The sequence below is a fragment of the Heterocephalus glaber genome, unplaced genomic scaffold, assembly GCF_053883595.1.
Source record: "Heterocephalus glaber isolate CG9 unplaced genomic scaffold, H.glaber_assembly_v1.0 deba00001428, whole genome shotgun sequence".
Lineage (NCBI taxonomy): Eukaryota > Metazoa > Chordata > Mammalia > Rodentia > Bathyergidae > Heterocephalus > Heterocephalus glaber.
Window position 1 is genome coordinate 32,959,681 of NW_028258293.1, and position 22,274 is coordinate 32,981,954.

The 22,274-nt window shown below is 36.1% G+C and overlaps 1 protein-coding gene and 1 non-coding gene across 10 annotated transcripts in view; both read right to left on the bottom strand.

Moving 5' to 3' along the window:
- Window positions 1–22,274, bottom strand: part of Nars2 (asparaginyl-tRNA synthetase 2, mitochondrial) — a 145,972-nt gene that overhangs the window by 24,465 nt on the left and 99,233 nt on the right. For 5 of the 9 annotated variants that reach the window (XM_021248245.2, XM_087212015.1, XM_004869687.3 and 2 more), the window contains 4 exons: window positions 17,246–17,344; window positions 17,100–17,137; window positions 8,875–8,944; window positions 6,932–7,069 (listed from right to left, as the gene is read on the bottom strand). In XM_021248245.2, the coding sequence (XP_021103904.1) occupies window positions 6,932–7,069; window positions 8,875–8,944; window positions 17,100–17,137; window positions 17,246–17,344 (345 nt within the window). The remainder of the gene's footprint in view (window positions 1–6,931; window positions 7,070–8,874; window positions 8,945–17,099; window positions 17,138–17,245; window positions 17,345–22,274) is intronic. The other 4 variants (XM_087212012.1, XM_004869688.3, XM_087212017.1 and 1 more) reach the window with 3 other exon arrangements.
- Window positions 2,128–2,259, bottom strand: LOC147828070 (small nucleolar RNA SNORA38). Its single transcript, XR_015451524.1, has one exon. It is a non-coding gene; the product is annotated as a small nucleolar RNA SNORA38 (small nucleolar RNA).

Sequence of the window (22,274 nt, forward strand, 5' to 3'; positions counted from 1 at the left end):
CCCATCAGTAGTGCATGAAAATTTCATTTCCCAACACTTTTATCAACTATTGCCATCACAGGGTTTTTAAAATTTTACCATTCTAATTTATGTTGTGACATACTGTGGTTTTAATTTGAATTTCCCCATCAACAAATGAGGCTAAATATGATCAAGTGGTGGATACAGGAGCAAAACTTAAGTTTCTTGGCCATAAAACCTCTTTTTTTTTGGTACTGGGGACCGAACTCAGGACCTTGAGCTTTCAAGGCAGGTGTGGTGCCACTGAGCTAGATTCCCCAGCCCTTTCTTTCTTTTTATTTTTTCTGACATTCCACACACTACTCCAGAAAGATCAGGTTCAGTTCTGGCAAAGCCACTAAAGACGCTGTATTCCTGACTCTGTATCTTAGCTACAACTACGTGTGAGGTCACTGCAGCACTAAGAAGCAAAAGCCTCATCAGTGAGAAAGGGATAAAAGGACCTGTAGGTACATGCTATGTACTCTTATAATAGATGTCAACGCAGAACCTGAAAAGTACCCCCCCTCCACACACACACTTGTCTTTTTGCAGTCCTGGGGACTGAACCCAGGTGCACTGAGCTACATCCCACTAAGCCCTTTTTAAAATTTTCTTTTTTTTTTTTTTTGGTACCGGGGATCGAACTCGGGACCTTGCGCCAGAACCACTGAGCTAAATCCCTGGCCCCTAAAATTTTATTTTCTGATAAGGTCTTGCTAGTTACCCAGGCTGGCCTGGAACTGACATCCTCCTGCCTCAGCCTCCTAAGTAGCTGGAATTACAGGTGTATGTCCTCGCACCTGGCCAAATCCTCAAAAGTCTAATCTACTTTATTAATCTTTTTTCCCCATTTCCTTCTGCCTACAACCCTAAGCACATTTCCTCTCCAATCCTGCAGTTTCTTATTTGGTTAAATAAGGTGATATAAATAATTTCTCAACTTCCTCAATTTCTTTTCTTTGCTATTCTTCATAATACTGCAGCTTCCTCTACATTCTTATTTTACTGGAAGCCTTAGGAGTACCTATGTTTACTTTTATCTTAATTGTTTTAACTAAATAAGTTGTTTAGTTAAGGAACTGGGAAGACTGAAGGAGAGAAATAGATCAACAACAAAAATTTAGAAATTTATCCTATACACATAAAAACACTTCCTTGATATCTCTCCTACTACAAAATATTTCATAAGAAGGAATCTGGGAGCAATTTAAAATGAACAAATGACTACTTTTAACTTTGACATGAATCCCCAGCTTAATCATTATTCCTAGATATGGGGAAAATTGACAATTCCTATCACCACTATTTTTGTGGCTCAAGTTACTTTGATATATGTCAGTTAATTAGCCACAGCCCAGGGAAATGTACTAGATATCACTTGGGTGATGGTCCCCTGTCCAAGCTGATTTTTTTTGGGGGGGTTTACAGAATCCTACGGTCAGAGAACATATTTCTATAGTCTGAGGCTGATCTTCTCTGGAAACACTGTGAGAAGACTTGATTAATCCCTCTCTACGTCAGTATTCTCCTAAATAGATTATTTTATTCCAACACTTAAAAATATATTTTATTACAACACTTAAAATCTGTGTTGCTGTATTTACATGTTTTCATTCCTTATAATTCAGTGTGTAACTTAAAGGCAGGAATCTTATTCAATCTTTCACTCCCTATTACAGTAATGATACAGTATTATAAGAGCTAGTCCTGGGAGCAATTCACAAACACACAGTCTGAGAAAAGTTGGCAGTGTAAAAAGAAAATGGTTCAAAGTTGTTCAAGAACAAGATAGTGCAGCTTGGAGTTTCAAGAGGGAGGTGGTCAGGGCCAGGGATTTAGCTCAGTGGTTCCAGTGTCTGCCTCACAAGCACAAGGTCCCAAGTTCGATCCTGATACCAAAAAAAAAGAGGAGGTGGTCAGTGATGTAAAAGATTGTCCTGGGAGTAAGAAAGAGCAAAAGGCCATTGGATACACTGAAAATATGACCGGTAATAGTAGTAGTGATGACAGAGTGAGATTCAGTTAGACCAAGGGATGAGGAGAGCAGAACCAAATTTCTGTAGGTAATGAAATCAAAGATTTAGAAAGAAAGGTATAAAAGGGCTAGTTTCAATATTGTTGCTTTTATGTGGGACAGCTCATCCAGAGTCTGCAGGGAACAAGCTGGCCCCAGATATCTCCAAATCCTCATTTCCTTGCCTCCAATTCTTACATGTCCAAAAACATGGGAACAAAAGACATGCCTTTGTAGGAGGGTTTCAAGCTGATTTCATAGCACATACTTTATTGACTGCCTACTAAATGCTTAAATCTTTCTGATTTGCTAAGTAATAAAGGTATAGTTGTGAGTATTAAAATGCCTGGTGATCCTGATCTACTTCATCATGCAGCACTAGGTGGTCACTTTTTACTAATCACATATAGCTTCTCTGTGAAGTTGAATATCTGCTATTTAACTTTTGGAGGTTTACTCAGGGACCTAGACTTAGGGGCATATTGCATTTTGCATGTCTGATTAGATTCATTTTATTGGCCCATGATGTGTCCCTTTCAAGTGATCAAACATGCTTCCCAATTTACAAGTTATTCTTATATATGCCAATGAAGAAAATTTAGGCTACATGAAATAACAGAATCTTAGAACAGTACCTTAGTGATCATCTAACCCACCTGTCTGACAATACAGAGGGAGAAATTGAGGCTCAGTGATTGAAGAAACTTTCCTAAGATTGTGTAGCTAACTAGTAAGGTAGCTGGATTTCAACCCGAGAACCAGCAGAACTCAATGTATTATATTTGTCATTATACTATAATATACATCTTCACTTTTTTAGGAGGTAGAGGGGAAAAAGAAAGAAAAACTTTAATTGTAGAAATATACCTTTTTATTATTCATCACCTCTGGCCCAAAGTTCTAAGTGTAGGTTAAATATTTTCCCACCCTTCTCTTTCAACTCCCTAGAGAAAGGAGCTATGAAAAATACCTGTCTTATTTTTATTTATTTTTATTTTTTTATTTTTTTGGTACCAGGGATCGAACTCGGGTCCTTATGCTTACAAGGCAGGCGGCAGAACCACTGAGCTAAATCCCTGGCCTGTTATTTTTAAAGACTGTACTTTATCCCTTGGAGAAACTTTGCAAACCTTCCTGCAACCTGTGATTAGAATCTTTTTTTTTTTTGGTACTGGGGATCGAACTCGGGACCTTGCGCTTGCAAGGCTGGTGGTGGCATCACTGAGCTAAATCCCCGGCCCAGTTATTAGAATCTTACTAACATAAAAATAGAATTTACTCATCTGCCCCAAAGTCTGTGCATTCACCACTGAAAAAAATAATGGAGTAGAAGCAGACACTTTGCACAACTATACTGAAAAGAAATCCAGGTTGCTAATATAATATATGACTAATGTTAGTAGCTTACTAAATATCTGAATACTTTTGTAATAAAATGCTATATGCTATAGTATATATATGTGTGTGTACATATATACACACACTATACATATATATGTATCATATTTGTATATATATATACACATATATACATATGTATTAGTATATAAGGTATGGAGGCACACTAATGTCCCACTATAATGTTTTCATAGTTTGAGACCACATTACCAAAGAGATTGTGCTATAATGAAGGTTTCCTGGTATTTCTAGAGGTAAGAAGTGTGAATACAGTATATGAAAGAACTACCTTTCAAGGACTCTGATGTTATAGCATGTTATAATGTGATCACACACAAATTATAACATTATGCTTTATCACAATAAAGATTTTATTACAATGTAGAGAATGACAGACAGCTTCTCACTTATTGACTATTACCCCAAACACTCTGCTATATGCTTTTCATATATTGCCTAAATTAATCCTCTGAAATCCAGGAATGTTATCACTTCATTTTTATAGACCAAGAAACTAAAATTCAAAGAGATTAGGTGGTTTATCTAAGATCATATAATTTATATAATACAGACCTTGGCCTTGAACCCAAGAGTATCTGATTCTAGGGCCCTTAGATTTTTCTTTAAGCTACATTGTCATTATAAAATTTAGAATAAAAGCTCTTCTTAGCATCCCATCAATATCTTCAGAAAGTCAAGTTGCTACTATTATGTACCCATTATATATTTAAAACTATGTTGGGCTCCATCCATCCACCCACCCACCCATCTATCAAATCACCTATCCGTTCTCCACATAGATATTAGGTACCTGCTACATCCCAGGCAAATTGTGCTAGGCATGAAGGATATACACACTGGTGAGTGGAAACAAGATCCTCAAGTCTTGTGACATACAGGAAAGAGTAATTAATTAAATAGTCAGATATATATAAATACAAAATTGTAACTGCATTAAAAGTTCTGACGGATTAAGAGCAGCTTTGGATCTGAAACTTAACAAGGCACCACTGTAGCACCTTACAGGGGTCTCTGAATTGAATCAGGAGGATCAAGAACAGTTCCTCTGAGAAAATGATTGAGCCTGAAGAATAAGTAAAATTATTTAGGTGAGGAAGATTATTCTTGACTTAAAACAGTATGTGCAGAGATTCTGAGATGGGAGGGAGCACTGTATGTCTGAAGTCATGAAAGAAAGGTGGTGTGGATGTGGCAGAAAGAGCAAAGTCGAGCACAGTACAATGGGCAAGCAGGCAGGAACAGCTAGATTATATTTGGCCTTGGAGGCCATATAAAGCACTCTGGCTTATCCTAGGAGAAATAGGAGGCCACTGAAAAACCAAGACAGGAGATAACATAATTAGATTTACATTTTCTAAAAGCTTACAATGAAATTTAGAGAAATTATTTGGGTGAACAGACAGTAGATGTAGAAAGAGCAGTTAAGAGGCTATGGGAGTAGCCCAGGCAGGAAATGAAGATATCTTAAATCTAAAAAGGTAAATGTAGAAATGAAAAGAAGAAAATGGATTTGAGAGATTTAGGAGGTAAAAATGACAATTTAGTAATATAGCTTGTATACACAAAGTGAGAGAGAGAGGGATTTCAAAGATGATGCAGGTATCTGGGTTAAACAATTTTCATTAACAGAGAATACTGACAGACAATCAAATGTGGTTGGGAGAAGGAAAGAGAAGTCATGGGTTCAGTTTTAACATGCTATATTTACGATGCCTTTGAGGAATATAAAGAGCAGTCAATGAGGCAGTAAGACATATGGGTTAAGAGCTCAGAGAGGTCTGCATTAGAAATATATATTTCTTGTCACCTGCCTCGCAAGTGCAAGGTCCCGAGTTCAATCCCCAGTACCAAAAAAGAAAAGAAATATATATTTCTGAGTTATCTGAGCACAAGTAGTAAGCTGAAATCACTTGGGGAGAGAAAAGAAGACCTAGGACGAAGCCTTGAGAAATTCCAATGTCTAATGCGTCAGTAGAAGGAAATGAATCTGTACAGGAGACTAAGAAAGAATAACCACTGAGAAAGGAAAACACTTGAGAGCATGCAATGTTACAGAAGCAAGGGAGGAGAGGGTTTTAAGAATAAGAAGTCATTAATAGTGCTGAGAGGCCAAGTAAAATAAAGACTCTTAAAGCTTTGTGGATTTAATAAGGTGATTACTGATGGTATTACAACCCTAAAGAGAAGTTTAATTTGAGATAGCAAAGCAAAACATATAGAAACTATAAACACTAATTCTCTAAATGCTGTAGAAAGGCTCATGGTGGCTGGTAACCTAGAAATATCTTTACAGAGAAAGAAAGTCTTAAGTAAAGAACTTAAGGGAGCCCAAAATTGAATGACCGAAGTGCTCCCTTACCAGATATTATAAGAGAAGAATGCACTGTGTGTGGAGGTGGGGCTGCTAGGTATGAGTGTGGTGGTAAGGGCTTTGGACTCTAGTTTTTCATTTATAAAATAGGGGAAAAAATAAGGTTCTTTGTAAAATTGTTTCAGAATTATAAGATAAGATGGTAGTGTGTGACTCAATGTAGCAAATGGGGGCTAATACTGTTTTATTAATATTTTAAGAGAAAGCAGGAAATGTATTCAAACAGATAACTTTGTATACTTAAGATGGGAGCCTTTTGTTTACTAGTGGGACCTGATCTTTGTTTGCTGTATTTACCTATAGGCAAGTGAAAAGCGTCAGATACAAAAGTTTAGTTTTGGGGCCTATATTGAGATAAATATATGTCACAGACTTTTATAAGTAATATTATATATGTAACTATTCAGTAAGTATATTAAAAGTAAAAATATATTCTTATTTCATATTATGGCTAATTGAGTAAAGGAGAAAGAATAAGAGAAAAAAGGGAAAAAGCAAGTCACAACAAAAAAGCAACTAAAAATTGAGGGTAAAAAAAAACCCCAGAAGATGAGAAAGGCTAAAGAGGTCAGAGACAGAGACAAGACAGGCAGATGGAGAGGAGACAGACGAGGTCTGTGACAGGCAGGATCTGCCCACACCTCCTTGATTCCTCTGCTGCCTTGCCTTATTAATTCTATTTATAGCCGAAACTCAAGTATTCTATCTAAGCTGCCTGCTTCTCTGCCTGATCATGCCACTGCCAACATCTGTGGTCCCACATGCTGTCCCTCCCAGGAGTCTCCTAATGAGTACTGAACTTCACAGCACACCTGGTATTACTACTATACAGAGTTCTAAGCTACTTCTTCTCAATTGTTTAAACAAAAACCAAACCAAACTCACCTACATCTGCATCTGCTAAACTAAGAAGGACACCTTGGAAGAAGTATGTTTACAGAACCCTGGGATCTTCTTTAGGGATGCTTGTTAGGAGGTCCCTTTGAAAAATGTTTTCATTTTAAGAGATGAAAAGAATAATGGACATCATTTTAAAAAATATGCCAAAAGCTAAACAAAATTAAGCCGGGGGGGGACCCCACACTTGAAGATGATGAACAATAATTTATTTAGTCTTTTCTTACTGTGTGCTGAGGACCGTCTTCATTGTCCCGCATATAGAAAGGCTTGAGTGCTAATGGATAATTAGTGACAAAGACTGGTATGTTGCCACAGTGCTTCACCAGGTACTTCTCATGTTCAGTTTGTAGATCAACACCCCACTGCAATGAGAGAAAATTAATGATAAAAGAAGACAAAGCAACACAACTAAGTACCCCAAAATAACTTCTATTAGTTCCAAGGGCTTCCTCTCCCTGAGGCTCAGTGATGTATACAACTTTCTGCTGAGGTTACACAGCTGACTAAACTGAAGCGAAATACTTTGAGCCAACTGCCTGGAAAGATGAAAGTTGTAGCTCAGGGAGCAGCATTCAGCTGCTGAATTGTAGCCCACAGGAAAACAAAGTATACTTTCCAAAGGGATAAAATGTACTTCAGAATTGCAGGTTTTTATTAATATTGCCCAGAGCTCCTCTCACAGTTACTGATCCTAAATCTCAGAAAATTAAATAAGGGAAGATAATATTCCTAATACTGAGTCTATCTTTGGTTAGATGGATTTTCTTGATTAATTTAAAAAAATTTTTATTGATTGATTGATACCGGGGATCGAACTCAGGTCCTTACACTTGCAAGGCAGGCAGTGGAACCACTGAGCTAAATCCCCGGCCCTCTTGATTAATTTTTAAAAATAAGTCAACTCATATATTAGATGCTCTAATGTGTATATATGCATCTATTCATTTATTTAGTGATATTGAACACAGGACTTTTGCACTGACTTACATCCCTAGCCCTTCTTACTTATATTTAAATTTTGAGACCATAGGATCACAAGTTTGATTGAGCCTTGGTTAGGCAACTTAGCTACTTAGTAATTACTCTAGAAATCAATTAGTTCAGTTCAATATTCTGAATGATATTAAAAGATGACAGACAAAAGTGATTTTATGATTAAATCCATATGATCTCTGTTCTCAGTTTTGACTCCTTCCTTTTTGTGGGTCATTGTGAGCATCAGTGTTGCTTCATAAAAAAGGTACCAAATCTGCACCAAAGAGCAAACAAGCAACACCAGGAGTAGCAGCAGGGGGAGATGGCAGTGGCAGGAGAGGGACAGAGAACATACACCTGTCTGACCATATCCTAAGTGCAGGAAAAAAGGACTGGAATAGAAATGAGACTTGCCTCTAACACATGGCCCTCTGGACCTATATCCCTGCAAATAAAATAAAGGAGTTCTTTTTCAGAAACAGACAGCAGAACAGTGGCAGCCAGAGGCTGGGATTAGGGGAAATAGAGAGATGTTGAGCAAAGGGCAAAGTGCACAAACTTTCAGTTATAAGATGAATAAATCTGGGGCTCTAATGTATAGAAAGGCTGGTGACAGCTATGTTCATTAATTTGATTGTGATTATTACACAATGTATACATATATCAAATTATCACACTATATACCTTGAATATAATTATTAATAAATATTTAAAAAATAAAATTCTTCAAAAAGAGCCATTTTGAGTGGCTCAAAATTAAAGCCTTCATAAAATTCAACTGAGAAAAAACCCTGTTAAAATGTTGCCTAAACTTATTTAATCATATAACCTTTTCTTTGTCTGTCACCTTTTAATATCATTCAGACTACACTTTGGGAAACACTGAACTAGTTGACTTCTACGATTATCACTATGATTATAACCTCCCTTTCATCATTTTCATCTTCCTCAACTCAAGGGACTAGTTTATAACCCTTTAGTCACTGCTATTTCAAATGATACAATTCTATTTCAAAATTATTTTTCATCCTAAGTAGTTCAACAAGATCCGGAAAAGGCCATGTACAGATGAGAAAATACTAGGCATGTCTAGTAAGAGAAATAAGATTATTTTGAAGGACCCTTAATAAAGTAAGATAAGAACAAAGGACAAGAGGGAAACATATTTCACGTACACACAAACGCAACATACTACCTCTGGGGTGAAGGTGAAGTTCTGGGATGCTTTCTTTAAGATCTCTATGGCCTCCATGTAAGAAATGCTGGGGGAAAACAAAGGAAAAGCAGAGAAAGGTTTAACACAATGGGCCTGGTTTTAACTAGGTCATCTTAAAACTACATAAGCTTATCCCATATAGTCTGTGAGGTTGTGAGTAATCAGGAATTAAAGCTGATCTAATCCTATGAAGGTCTGATCTGCATGAAGAGAAGTGGCTGGTCAATAACCCCATTCCTGATGAATTTGTAACGCACACAGAGGAGCTAGTCACTTCAGCAAGCACAGATTTTCTTTAAATCCATGTTATACCAATGCCATATTAAAAAGGTGTGAAATACTAAGCATGAAAGAGCAGCAGAATTTCCTAGAAGTGTCATTCACCCAATAAACATATAATTTGGCATCTACTAGATGCTACACATTATTCTAGGGACTAGAGATAGTAACAAAAATAAAGCCCCTGACTTCATGAAGACATGATGGATGAGGGGGGGGGGAGATAGGGGGAGAAGAGGAAGAAAGAGGAGAAAGAAGAAGAGAAAGAGGAACAGGAGAAGGAGGAGGAGGAGGAAGTAGTAGTGGTGGTGGTGGTGGTGCTAGGTAGCTATTAGCGCTATGAAGAAAAATGAACTGGGGTAAGAAGGTGTTTGAGGGTGCCATTTTAGATAAAATAGTCAAGAGAGGCCTCACTGATTTGGTGATATTTGAAGATAAACTGGTATCAAGTGAAAAAATGGAACTACATAAACGTGGGAGGAAAAATATTGTAGGCACAAAGAACAGCAAGTACAAGGGTCTGAAGTGAGGAACAGTCTGAAGGAACAGAAAGGTCAGTGTGACTGAAGCACAATGAACAAGTGAAGAATGCCAGAAAATTATATAGGAAAGCAGTCAGAAATCAGATCATATGGACTTTCTCAGGCCATCATGAGAACTTAGTAATATATTCTAAGCACTATAAGATATTGAAGAAAAATATTGGTTCTCTTAACAAGAAATTCTCATGTCTAAAGGAAGACAAATCAAGGACTTGTTTTAATTTTACTGTGGAAACAGGTACTATAGCCATACAGTGGAAAAAACCCCCCTCAATATGTAGAAAAGAGCACACAAAACCCAGGCAGGGTGGCATGTGCCTGTAGTGCCAGCTACTGTGGAGGCTGAGGTGGGAGGATCACTTTAGCACAGGAGTAGGAAACCAGCATGGGCAACAAAGCAAGACCTTGTCTCAGAAAAAACAAATGAAATTATACATTTCTATTTAATGCTATTACAAATAGTTTTTACATACAAATGATATGTCTCCCTTCCTTCTCTGTCCTGTAGCCACCCAGTTCCTTTCCTCTCATACATTCACTCTTATTAGTTTCCTGTGTATCCTTCTAGAGGAATGAAAAAATATATACATATGGCATATATAAATAAATATTAATAATCTCTTTTTAGTGAATGTCAGCAACAGCATATATGTAATATACATACTCTTTTATACTTTATTTTACTCAATAATACACCTTGCTGGATCTATCAGTATATAAAAAACTTCATTTTAAAAATTATTACATAATATCCCATTTTGTGGATGTGTCATACATATTTTAGCCAGCCATTTATTGATGGATATTTCAGATGGTTTCAATTTTTTTGTTATTATAAATCATGACTATATATTTCTATTTAATGTTATTACAAATAATTCTTTTGTGATATGATAGTGATTATATTCCTTGTGTGGAGTTGGTACATGTACATAACACATTTAATTCTTTTCTTCATTCCCTTCCCCTTTCTCTCCTCTCCACCTCCCTCCATCTCTTGGTCCTCTTTTCATTTGCAAAAGATCTCTCTATTTTCTATTATCTTTTTTTTTTTGGTACCGGGGACCTTGCACTTGTGAAGCAGGTGCCAGAACCACTGAGCTAAATCCCCAGCCCTATTTTTTATTATCTTTTATTTTGATTTTTATTCATATTTTGGGTTTCTCATATAAGAGAAATCATACAATATAAACTTGTGTGTCTGATTTATTTCACTTAACATTATGTTCCCAAGGTTCATCCATTTTCCTACAAATGACTCAAGTTTATCCTTTATGGCAGAGTTGTATTCCATTGTGTATAAATACCACATTGTGTATAATACCACTTCCAAGATTTAGCTATTATGAGTTGTGCTGCTATAAACATGGGTATCTGTGTATCATTGTAATATGACTCCTTTAACTCTTTTGGGAAGATACCTAGGAGAATAGTCTGGTTGAATGGAATTTCTAGTTTTTTGAGGAATCTTCATACTGACTTCCACAGTGGTTGTACCAGTTTGCATTCCCACCAACAACGTAAAAGGGTTCCTTTCCTCCCGCAACCTTACTAGCGTTTAATTTCTTGATGACAGTCATTCTTTTTGGAGAAAGATGGAATCTGTGTTGTTTTAAAATTACAAAAAATTCTTATACACTAATTATGTACCTGAAGAAGTAGAATTGCATCAAAATCTGTAATTTTTGTTTTTTAAGACAGGGTCATGCTATGTAGTTCAGGTTAACCTTGAACTCACTATGCAGCCTAGGTTGGCCTTGCACTCACGGGTGATCCTCCTTCCTCAGCCTTCTGAGTGCTGGGATTACAGGCATGTGCCACCATGCCTAGCTAAAATTTGTAATCTTTATATGTTCTGAAAGATATTGTCAAAGATATTGGGCCCCTTTTATAGGGTTATATAAACTGATGTGCACCAACAGCAAATAAAAATGTTATTTACCTTACAAACTGCAGGAAAAATAATGCAACAGTACTTTGGATGAAAAAAATAAATTACAAACTTTTTGAAGATCTTTGAGCTCAAAAAATAAATTACCCAGCACAAACTTGTGTTGTGAAGAAAAGTGAATTTCATACCTATAAAAACCAATTGGAGGGCTGGGGATTTAGCTCAGTGGCACTGCACCTGCCTCGCAAGCACAAGGTCCTGAGTACCAAAAAACAAAATAAAACAAAACAAAAATTTATCGGATACAGTTTTGTATTACAGTACAAATAAGGACCCCAAAGCTATGTTTAAATGACAGACGTTTTTGGTCTTTTTTGGTACCAAGAATTGAACTCAGGGCCTCGTGCTTGCCAGGCAGGCACTGCGCCGAGCTACATCCCTGGCCTATGACAGATGATTTTATAAGATGAAATTTTAATAAAATTAAAACCTAGTTTTAAATAATATGTAATTTCTAAGGTAACAATTGTGTTATTCATAGTCATAGTAGTAACAACAATTTAAAAATTACTATTTTACATAAGAGAAACTGAAGCTTAGAGAGAATAAGTAGCTTGCCAATGGTCACTCAAGTAAAGTTAAGTAATAAACCCTGACCTGCTGACTCTAAAGTCTATGCTTTAACTGATAATACAATGCGTAAAGTGTTCGAGTTTCATATGTTGAATCAAAACAAAAGATAATGGGCTCTGAATTCTTCCTGACTCTACCACTTGGTAACAATATGAATCACTTCAACTTAATCAAAATGTATCAATTTTTGTAATGTGTTATACAAACATTAAAAAAGTATTTGCACTTATAAGATTGCAGTACCTTGACTTTTAAATTCTTGCCTATTAACACATTCTATTATTTTAATTCACAATTTCTTTATATGATCTTCCAATTACACCGAGAAACATTAAGAACAGTTACAATGGAAAGCAGTAGGATTTTGTATCATTGGTACATTACTGCTTCATTATTAAGAAAAAGTGACTCTCTAAATATCTCTTACGAGGATAAATATCTCCTCTGGTCCACTCTCCTAACACCTTGATTTAAGATAATGGTTTCAAGTTCAAGTTACTGTGGAACCTTGGCTTACAAACTCAATTCTTCATGAGGGCTGGTTGTAACTCAAGTTGGTCAACTGAAGACTCAGGCTCCTCCATACTGCCTTCAAAGTCTCTCTTCTATATACCGGCAGTGTCCTTAGAGAGACACTGGCTCAGGATTTCTAAATTAACCCCACACAGGAAAGTATGTTGTAATGTTCCAGAACTCTTTAAGGGTTAAATGTGTATTTGAGACCATCTGGAAGCACAATCAGCTGGCATCTGGGTTGGAACTTAAGACTTTGTTCGTAAGTTAAATCTAAAATGCCTCACATTGGAACAACTTGGGTTATGACTGGAATTTTAGTTTTAACTTATGACCAAAGTCTTGAGTTATAGCCTGAATGATGCCTATACAGCAACAACTCCTGTGCAGTTATAAACAAAGACTCAGGATGTCAGTCAGCCTGAGCCTAGATGTGGGTGTTTGTGGATGTGATTTTGGTCAGTGCTTTGTATAATTGCTATGATTATTGCTATCAAGATGGTCCCCAAAAAGCTAGAAAAGAAGGTAAGGAAGGAAGGGAAGGTAAAGAAAGCAGTCACAATAGCAAAGACGGAAATTGTAGAGAAACGTGAGAGTGGCATTCGTGTGACTGATCTCACTAATTTGTACCGCATGTCAAAATCCACCTTCTCGACATCCTTACAAAGAAAAGATTTGCAAAAGGAAGCTAGTGCTGCTAAAGGTGTTACTCAAATTAGTAAGTCATGATCATCGGGTAGATCGAGGTAGAAAGGCTATTATTAGTGTGGATAAACAAAAGGCAGATCATCGCTTCTCGGCCTTTTGGCTAAGATCAAGTGTAGCAACAAAAGGCAGATGGCAGGTTATTAGCCTGAGTCTATAACTTGTGAAAAAGCTAGGGCTATAAATGGAATCTTGTAAAGGATAATCCATCAATGAGTGATAATGGCAAAACATTTTGTGCAGCAAGGAGTGGCTTCACAATTTTAAAGTGTAACTAGCATGGTAACTAGAATAAATAGGCATGGTGAAGCAGCCAGTGCTCATAAAGGGGCTGCTGAAAATTACATACAACACTTCCAAATGATGATATAGAGAAATGGCTTTTGCTCTCATCAAGTTTTTAACTGTGATGAAACTGGCCTTTTTGGGAAGAAAATGCCCAGGAGAACATACATTACCCAGGAAGAGAAGTAAATGCCAGGCCACAAGCCTATGAAGGATAGGCTAACCTTATTGCTATGTGCCAATGTGAATGGTGACCTCAAGATAAAAGCCTCTCTTGATTTATCACTCTGAGACCCCTAGAGTGCTCAGAAACATAAAGTCATGAAGAATAGGCTAGGGGTCATATAGGGATCTAATGCAAAGGCCTGGATAACAACAGTACTTTTTCTTGAGTGGATCAGGGAGGCTTTCTGTCCTACTGTTAAGAAATATGTAAAGGACAAAGGTTTACCACTCAAGGCTCTCCTCATCATGGATAATACTCCTGCTCACCCATGAGATTTGGAAGAAGAATTGGCTGAAGAATTCCCATGGCTCTTGGTTGAATTCTTCCTACCTAATACAGCTCCTCTACTACAGCCTATGGACCAGCAGGTTATAGCTAACTAAGAAGCTATACACCAAGGCACTGTTCCTTAAGTGTTTCCAGATGGTCTCAGATACCGATTTAACCCTTAAAGAGTTCTAGAAGGCACATTACAACATCCTTTCCTGTGTGGAGTTAATTGAGAAATCCCGGGCCAGTGTCTCTCTGACACTGAGACCTGTCTGGAAGAAAGTGTTGCCTAAAATTATACAGGAGAGAGACTTTGAAGGCTGTGTAGAGAAGCTTGAGCCTTCAACTGACCCTGTGGTTGATGACACTGTCACTATAGCAGAGTCCATAGGCTTGCAGGTAGACAGTGATGATGTTGAGGAACTGGTAGAGGAACACTCAGAAGAACTGTCTAGAGGCACTTCAGCAACTTCTGACTGAGGAACAGAGAATGGCAGCTGAGGAGCTTTCTGAAGAGGAGGGGGAGTATCAACAATCAGTGCAACAAAGTTCTTCTTCTGAAATAAAGGAAATCTGAAAAATGGACAGAGCTACAAACATTTGTAGAGAAGACCCATTCAGGCAGAGAAAAAAGCCAATTGTTGCATTCACTTGCTTAATGACAATGTCATGTCATACTGTAGAAGTGTTTAAGAAAAGACAGAATCAGACCATCTTAGACCAGTTTTTAGTTCTGAAAAGGTTGAGATCTAGTGAGCCAGAAGCAGCTCCTAGTGGGCTACAGACTCTCCCAAGGAGAGAAAGAACACCAGAGAGCCAGATTCCCTATATTCTTATGGAAGGGGACTCTCCTTCCAAACAATAACCACTTTCCATTTCATCTTCCCTTCCTGCAAGCCAAAGATGTCAAATTTAATGGTGAGTACAGTATGAAATTGTTGCTTCTGGTAAACTAGGCACATTTTGTAACTTTTTGGTGAATACACTAGGAAAATTATTGGGTGTTTCCGGTAAATTACACACATTGTACAACCTTTTTTTTATTATTATGAAAAGGTTAAGGGGTGCTTTGGGAGTTTCAGAACACATTTTGGGTATTTTCATTATTTCTTATGGGAAAAATAGTCTTGACTTACAACTAACTAGAGTTACAACCAGCCCTTGCCAATGAATTGAGTTCATAAGTCAAGGGGTCCACTGTATAGTTCTGACACTGGATATCCTTAACGGTCATCATCAACTCACTCTACTAAGTATTTTTCTTGACATATAAAAAGAATAATATTTCTTCTCCTTTCCAGAAACAGTTTCCAAAGTGCATCCAGAAAAGAAGGAAAAAGACACTGATTTTGCATGACACAGTTTCAAACTACCTTTATATCTTAAATTTTTCATTGTTGAAGTTGGAGTAAAACTGCTAAGCTAAAGAAATCATTATTGACATCCTTTGCCTCAAATTCACACAAATACATGGAGACCAAATGATGAAGGTAAATACTCTGTATTTTTCAAACTTTCATATTACAAAGGAAACTTAAAATAATTAAGTTCTAACTGGGAATAGTGGCACATGCCTATAATCCCAGCACTCTGGGAGGCTGAGGCAGGAGGACTGCAAGGTCAAACTCAGCCTAGGAAACTCAGAAACTTAAGGAGACTGTTTGAAAAATAAAAAATAATTTTTAAAAAAAGGGTTAGGGATATAGCTTAGTGAAAAGGTCTGGGTTCAGCTCAGTGCGGTTTGCTTTTTTTGAGGGAAGGGAGTTCTGTTTTTCTGTTTTGTAAATATTAAACTCAATCACTGTACTCTGTTTTTTATTTGTTTTCCTTTACTTTTTAAAAGGACTACTCATAGATAGATTCAGGTATGCCTATATATTCAGAAATTTCAGAGTCAGTGTTTTAAAGAGCACACAGTAGCAGAAGGGTGAAGTTGGTGGACAGAGTACTGCCACACAATTTCCCACCTCACTACTGACTCTAATGACATTAATTTGATAGCAACTATGAACATACCATCACCATTCTAGTATGCTCTCAGTGCCAACTCTGAATATTTTAACATGTTTATCTGACTTAACTAGTCTAAAGTGAATCACTATGTTTCCCTTCCTTTCAAACAACAAAAGGATTAACACATTTCAACTATGAACATACCTATCCAGTTTTACATGTTATTGTTGCCCAGTATTTTAGTTCTAAGGTGACAGGCCCCCCCAACCATGTGACTATATTATCATTACAGATATTTAAACTTCTTGGGGATCTTATCATGCTATTAGAACTGTTACAGTCATTTTGGCTTATTTTGTTTTGTTTTGTTTTGTTTTTGGTACCAGGTATAAAACTCAGGTCTTTGTGCTTGCGAGGCAGGCTGGCAGAACCACTGAGCTAAATCCCCGGCCCACAATGGCTTATTTTTGATATTAGGTATGTAAGTAATCTTGAGGTGATTTAAAGTATATGGGAGGATTTCTTAGGTTATATGCAAACAGTCCAGAATTTTATGTAAAGCACTTAAGCGTCCATGGATTTTAGTATCTACTGGGGGAGGGAGTTTCCTGAAACCAATCCCTGGTGGATATCGAGGGAGAACTGTGTAAATCTGAACTGCAGTAACACAGTTCATAATTACTAAATTCATGTATTTTGCTATGATTTATTAATTTATTTACTGATGATATAGGTTATCAACTATGAGCCAGACACAAAAGCTATAAAGATAATTAGGACATAGGTCTTGCTTCAAACCTGGGGAGTATGGTGAGCAGATTTACAAACAAAAAATTATAATTCAATGTAATAAATACAGTGATAAAGTATGAGCAAAGTTCAGAAAAAAAAAGTATCTACTTACATTAAAAAGTTGTTTTTTAGCATATGTTCTAATCTGTCCTTGGTAAGAAAAGACAAAGAAGAAAAAATTTACAATGTAATTATAGTCATTGAACATAATTAACATAAAGAATAGCTGTACTGGGTTTTATCCACAAAACTAATTACCTTGTGGCCAGGAGCTATGAATTTGTGACAGAGTTCAACATCTTCGGGACAATTTGAGAGAATGATCATTGTTGTAGCCTTGAAGAGATCCTCTATAACCTAAGAGAAATGGCACAGAATTGCCTGAGAAGTGAGCAACTTTATACTAAAAACCTGCTCAAGACTCTGAGGTCTGCCTCCAGGTTTCAACAACTATAAATCCATTATGCCTCTTAATCCTTGAATATACTCTAGCAAATTAGTCCGGTTTCCCAGGAAGCTCAATTTCTTCTGAGGGAGAAAAAAAGACAGAAAAAAAGTTTGAATCTTTTGTTAACAGCTTCAATTACTAGTACTGAAGTGAAATGTCAAATGAACAGCTATAACTGATATCTTTCTAAATGTCAATAAACTAATTTGTAGAATCAGGACAATGATAGTACCTAGCTCACAGGATTTTGTGAGATTAAATGAGATAATCCATATATCAGATTGATTAGCTTAGAACCTGACCCACACAAGTACATAAGTATTAGTTGTTATGAAGAGTAAGAACATTTTGAAGTGGTTCATTTAGTCACAGATAGATAAAAGTAAACTTTAAAATCTGAGAAGCAATGAGACAGAGCTAAATATAAACGTATACTATTTTTTTGCTAAAGAACAAAGTAAAATAATATGAATCAGCATATCACAAATCAGTATGTAAGAAATCATTCTACCAGTTGTGTCCATGAAGATTCATGGCAGATATCTGTTCTCAGAAGAAAATAGTAACTGGATTGGAAAATATTTCTAAAATCTTTTTTAAAATCAGAACTAAAATCTTGGGGGACTCGGGTCATAGGTCAGTGGCAGAGCACATGCTTTAGTACTAATCAGTGAGGCTCTGGGTTTGATCCCCAGGACCCCAAACAAACAAAAAAAGTAACAGCTAACATTTCTGGTTTAAAATCAATGAGCTCCAACTAGGTCCTGCAGATGTTGTGTTCATAAACATATATTTATAAAGTATAGGCTGCTTCAGAGGAAGAAAATCTTCTTTTCCTCTGTTGCATCACTAGTATACCCTATCCTAGGCTAGAAACACAGTAGGGGCACAATTGCCTACTGAAGTAATTTTTTTTTGGTATGGGAATCGAACTCAGGACTTTGTGCTTGTGAGGCAGGTGGCGGAACCACTGAGCTAAATCCCCAGCCACTACTGAAGTAATTTTAATATGATCAGATATAGGAAAGTAATCCAATTCCAAGTGATAACCAGATATAGTTTATGAGGCATCAGTCTTTGTTAGTGGCATTTAATGAAGATGTCTTGCTAAGCTATATTGCATTCCTGGTTTATTCTCTTTCCTTCTGTTACTAGAGTCATATAGCTTTTCAACCAATATGTGTAACTAATATACTGAAAGAAACTGGTGAACATGTGGGTTTCTAAGGTACTGACAATGTAACATAGTAATGACAACTAATTTGTGAGACAGAAAAAGAAGCTAAAATCCAAAGACTAGATGAGTAAAGATAAAATTGAAGGGCGAAGTAGAATTAAAGTAGAACTTTCTAAGGGCCTTGTACCCTGAGAAGAGATGTTTAAATGTACACTTAATGTAAAAAAAGTAAAGCAATACATTAAAATTACAGAAATAGAATAATAAATAATACATTGTAAATCTATGGAAGAAAAAGAAAACCCGATGAATCCTATGGAGAGGGAAACAGGAGAGAGAAATACATTGGTGACAGAAGAACAGCTGGAGGCTAAAGATCCTTTTCCTTGAGTCTGTATCACCTTCCAGGCCAACAGTGAGATAAAGAAGTTACTAAATAACTGAATGATTTATGACCCCTGTAGAGAAAAAGAGCAGGTAAATTGGATGGTATTCCTGGACTGTTAAGGGACACAATATACCTATCTATAACATAAGACTTTGATCACAAGAGCTGTTAAATTGTCGGCCTTTCTTAAGCAGTAAATTTCAATTTAAAGATGAAAGTCACTGACTTCCCTAACCTTGACTTTCAGACCAGGCTGTAAAAATATATTTGAAGAAAACAGAAACTTAACCAAAGGGTTAGCCTAACTCTAACATGTTTTAAAAATGTATTAGTGTCACTAAAACAGTAATTACTTATAGTTCACGAGAGGAAACTATTTTATTACAACAGTCTGATTTACTATTTAAGTGAATGCTCTTCATCAAGATAGTTTCCACAGAATAAAATTTATAAAAGCAAGAAAAAGCAAATATTTCTGAAGGGCACACTTTTCTTCTGTCTTTAGGGAAAATGTTTACATTCTAAGTAACTAAATCATTCAACAGTGCATGCCTTGAGTATCATGGTCCAGTGTAGTAGAATATCACAAGTAGCAAATCCCTGACAACAAAGCTTAGGTATTCTTTTTACTTAACTTTCTACTTATTATTAAATTCATAAAAGTCAGCATTAAGATTCACAAAATTAGTAGAGGCCTTTTTGCATAATTATGTAATGAATAATTCCGAGAGGAAAAAGTAGAAATCTTTTACTATTTTTAGCTGATACATAAAAACATAAAAATTGAACATAGTAATGGGGTGCCATGTAACGTTTCAACATATGTAAACATTGTGTAATGTTGATATTATATTAAAGATATCTATTTCCTCAATCATCTATCCCATTTCTTCATGGTGAAAACATTCAGCATCTTCTAGTTTTTTCAGATGTACACTGCATAAATGTTATCTATATTCACCTTATGCAATACCACATCAGTTTCTTACCCCTATCTGTTACTTAGTATCTTTTGGTCAGTATTTCTCCATCCCTCCCTGCCTCTGTTCTCCCCCTACCCTCTGGTAACCATCATTATACTATCAACTTCTATGAGATCAACTTTATACTCCATATATATAAAGGAGAGCATGCAGTATTTGTTTTTTTGTGTTTGGCTTAATATAATGACCCCAACTCTATCCCAATTCTATTTGCAAATGACTACACAATGTTTTTTTATTTTATGAAAATATAAAACAAAATTTCATAACAAAAAGAAAATAACAATAGTTAATATACTATTTATCATTATCTTCAAACTTGTTAGGGAGTACAAGGAATGGACGTAAAAGATTCTCTCTTACAAAGAAGAAATAAATAATAGCATAAAACCTTTTCACTGAACTAAGAGAAACTAGTAGTATAAATGAAACAAATTAGCATATATATATTAAAATATTTTTTAAACAACAGAATAGGTAATTTGGGGACTTACTTGAAATTCTATTTCCTAGTTATCTATTTTCTATTTTGTTCTATATATTTTTTGAGTTTTTAATGATGAAATACTATGCCATTGTGCATATCACAATATATCACATTTTCTTTGTAACACATTTTCTGTATTTGTCAGTTGATGTACACTTGGGTTGTTTCCTTATCTTGGCAACTGTGAATAGTAAGGTGTTCAGATGTCTCTTTCACATACTGATTTCATTTCCTTTGGATATATACCCAGTAAGTATGCTGGATCATATGGTAGATCTATTTTTGATTTTTTGAGGAATCTCCATAATTTTCCATAATGGCTAAACTAATTTACATTCCCCCCAAGAGTGTGCAAAGACATTTTCTTCAGGTCCTTGCCAGTACTACTTTTTTGCTACTGAGTTTTTGGAGTTCTTATACATTCTGGATATTGATCCCTTGTTAAATGTATAACTTGCAAATATTTTCTTCTATTCTGCAGGTTGTTTCTTCATTCTGATAATGGTCTTCTTTGCCGTGCTGAAGGCTTTCAGTTGATACAATACCCATCTCTTTTTAATTTTGTTTCCTGTGATTTTCTTGTCTAAAAAAATCCTTGCCCATTCAGATGTCCAGAAGGCTTTCTCCTATGTTTTCTTCTAGTGGCTTCATACCTTCCGGTTTTACATGTAAGTCTGGAGATTGAACCCAGGGCTCTATTACTGAGGTATATGCCAAAACCACTCATTGAAGTTGTTAATCCCATTTTGAGTTGATTTTTTTAAACTGGTGAGATATAAGAGTCTAGCTTCATTCTTTTTTGGGGGTACTGGGGATCAAACTTGGGACCTTGCGCTTGCGAGGCAGGTGGCAGAACCACTGAGCTAAGTCCCCGGATCCATAGGTTCATTCTTCTACATGTGAATACCCGAACTGTCTCACACCATGCATTGAAAAGACTTTCTTCAATGTACTTTCTTAGCATCTTTTGTAGAAAATCAGCTGGCTGGAGACATGAGGGATTATTTCTACATACTCAGTTTGGTTCCATCAGTATGCGTAGGTGTTTTATGTTAATATCATGCTGTTTTGATTATTATTATTTTTTTCGCTGGTAGTGGTACTGAGAATTGAACCTAGGACTTGCTCACTGTGCTATATCCCCAGGCCTCTTTTATTTTGAGGCATGGTCTTGCTATGTTGCTCAGAAAGGACTTGTGATCCTCCTGCCTTAGCCTCCCTCAGTGTTGGAATTACAGGTGTGCACAACCACACCCAGGTACTATTGCTTTGTGATATAGTAAGCCCCAGCTTTGTTCTTTTTACTCAAGACAGCTTTGCCTATTCAGGATCTCAGTGCTTCCATAAATTTTAGGGTTTTGTTTTGGAAAGTATGGCTATTTTAACAATATTAATTCTTGTAATCTATGAACATAGCCAGTCTTTCCACTTTTTTGTGTTTCTCTCTTTAAATTTCTTTCATCAGAACTTTAAAATTTTCTTTATAGAGGTCTTTTACCTTCTTAATTAAATCTATTTCTAGGTTGTTTTTTTTTTAGCTATTGTGAATGGGATTGTTTCATGATTTCATTTTTAGCAATGTCATCAGTGGTACATAAAAATGCTGATTTTTATGTTGATTTCCTATGCTGCAACTTTACTGACTTGTCAGTTCTTAATAGTATTTTAGTAAACTACTTAGATTTTTCTATACATCAAATCATAGAATCTACAAATAGAAATTTTACTTTCTTTATTCATATTTGTATGCCTTTTATTTCTTTCTCTTGCCTAATTGCTTTGGCTGAAACTTCTAGTAGTTTGT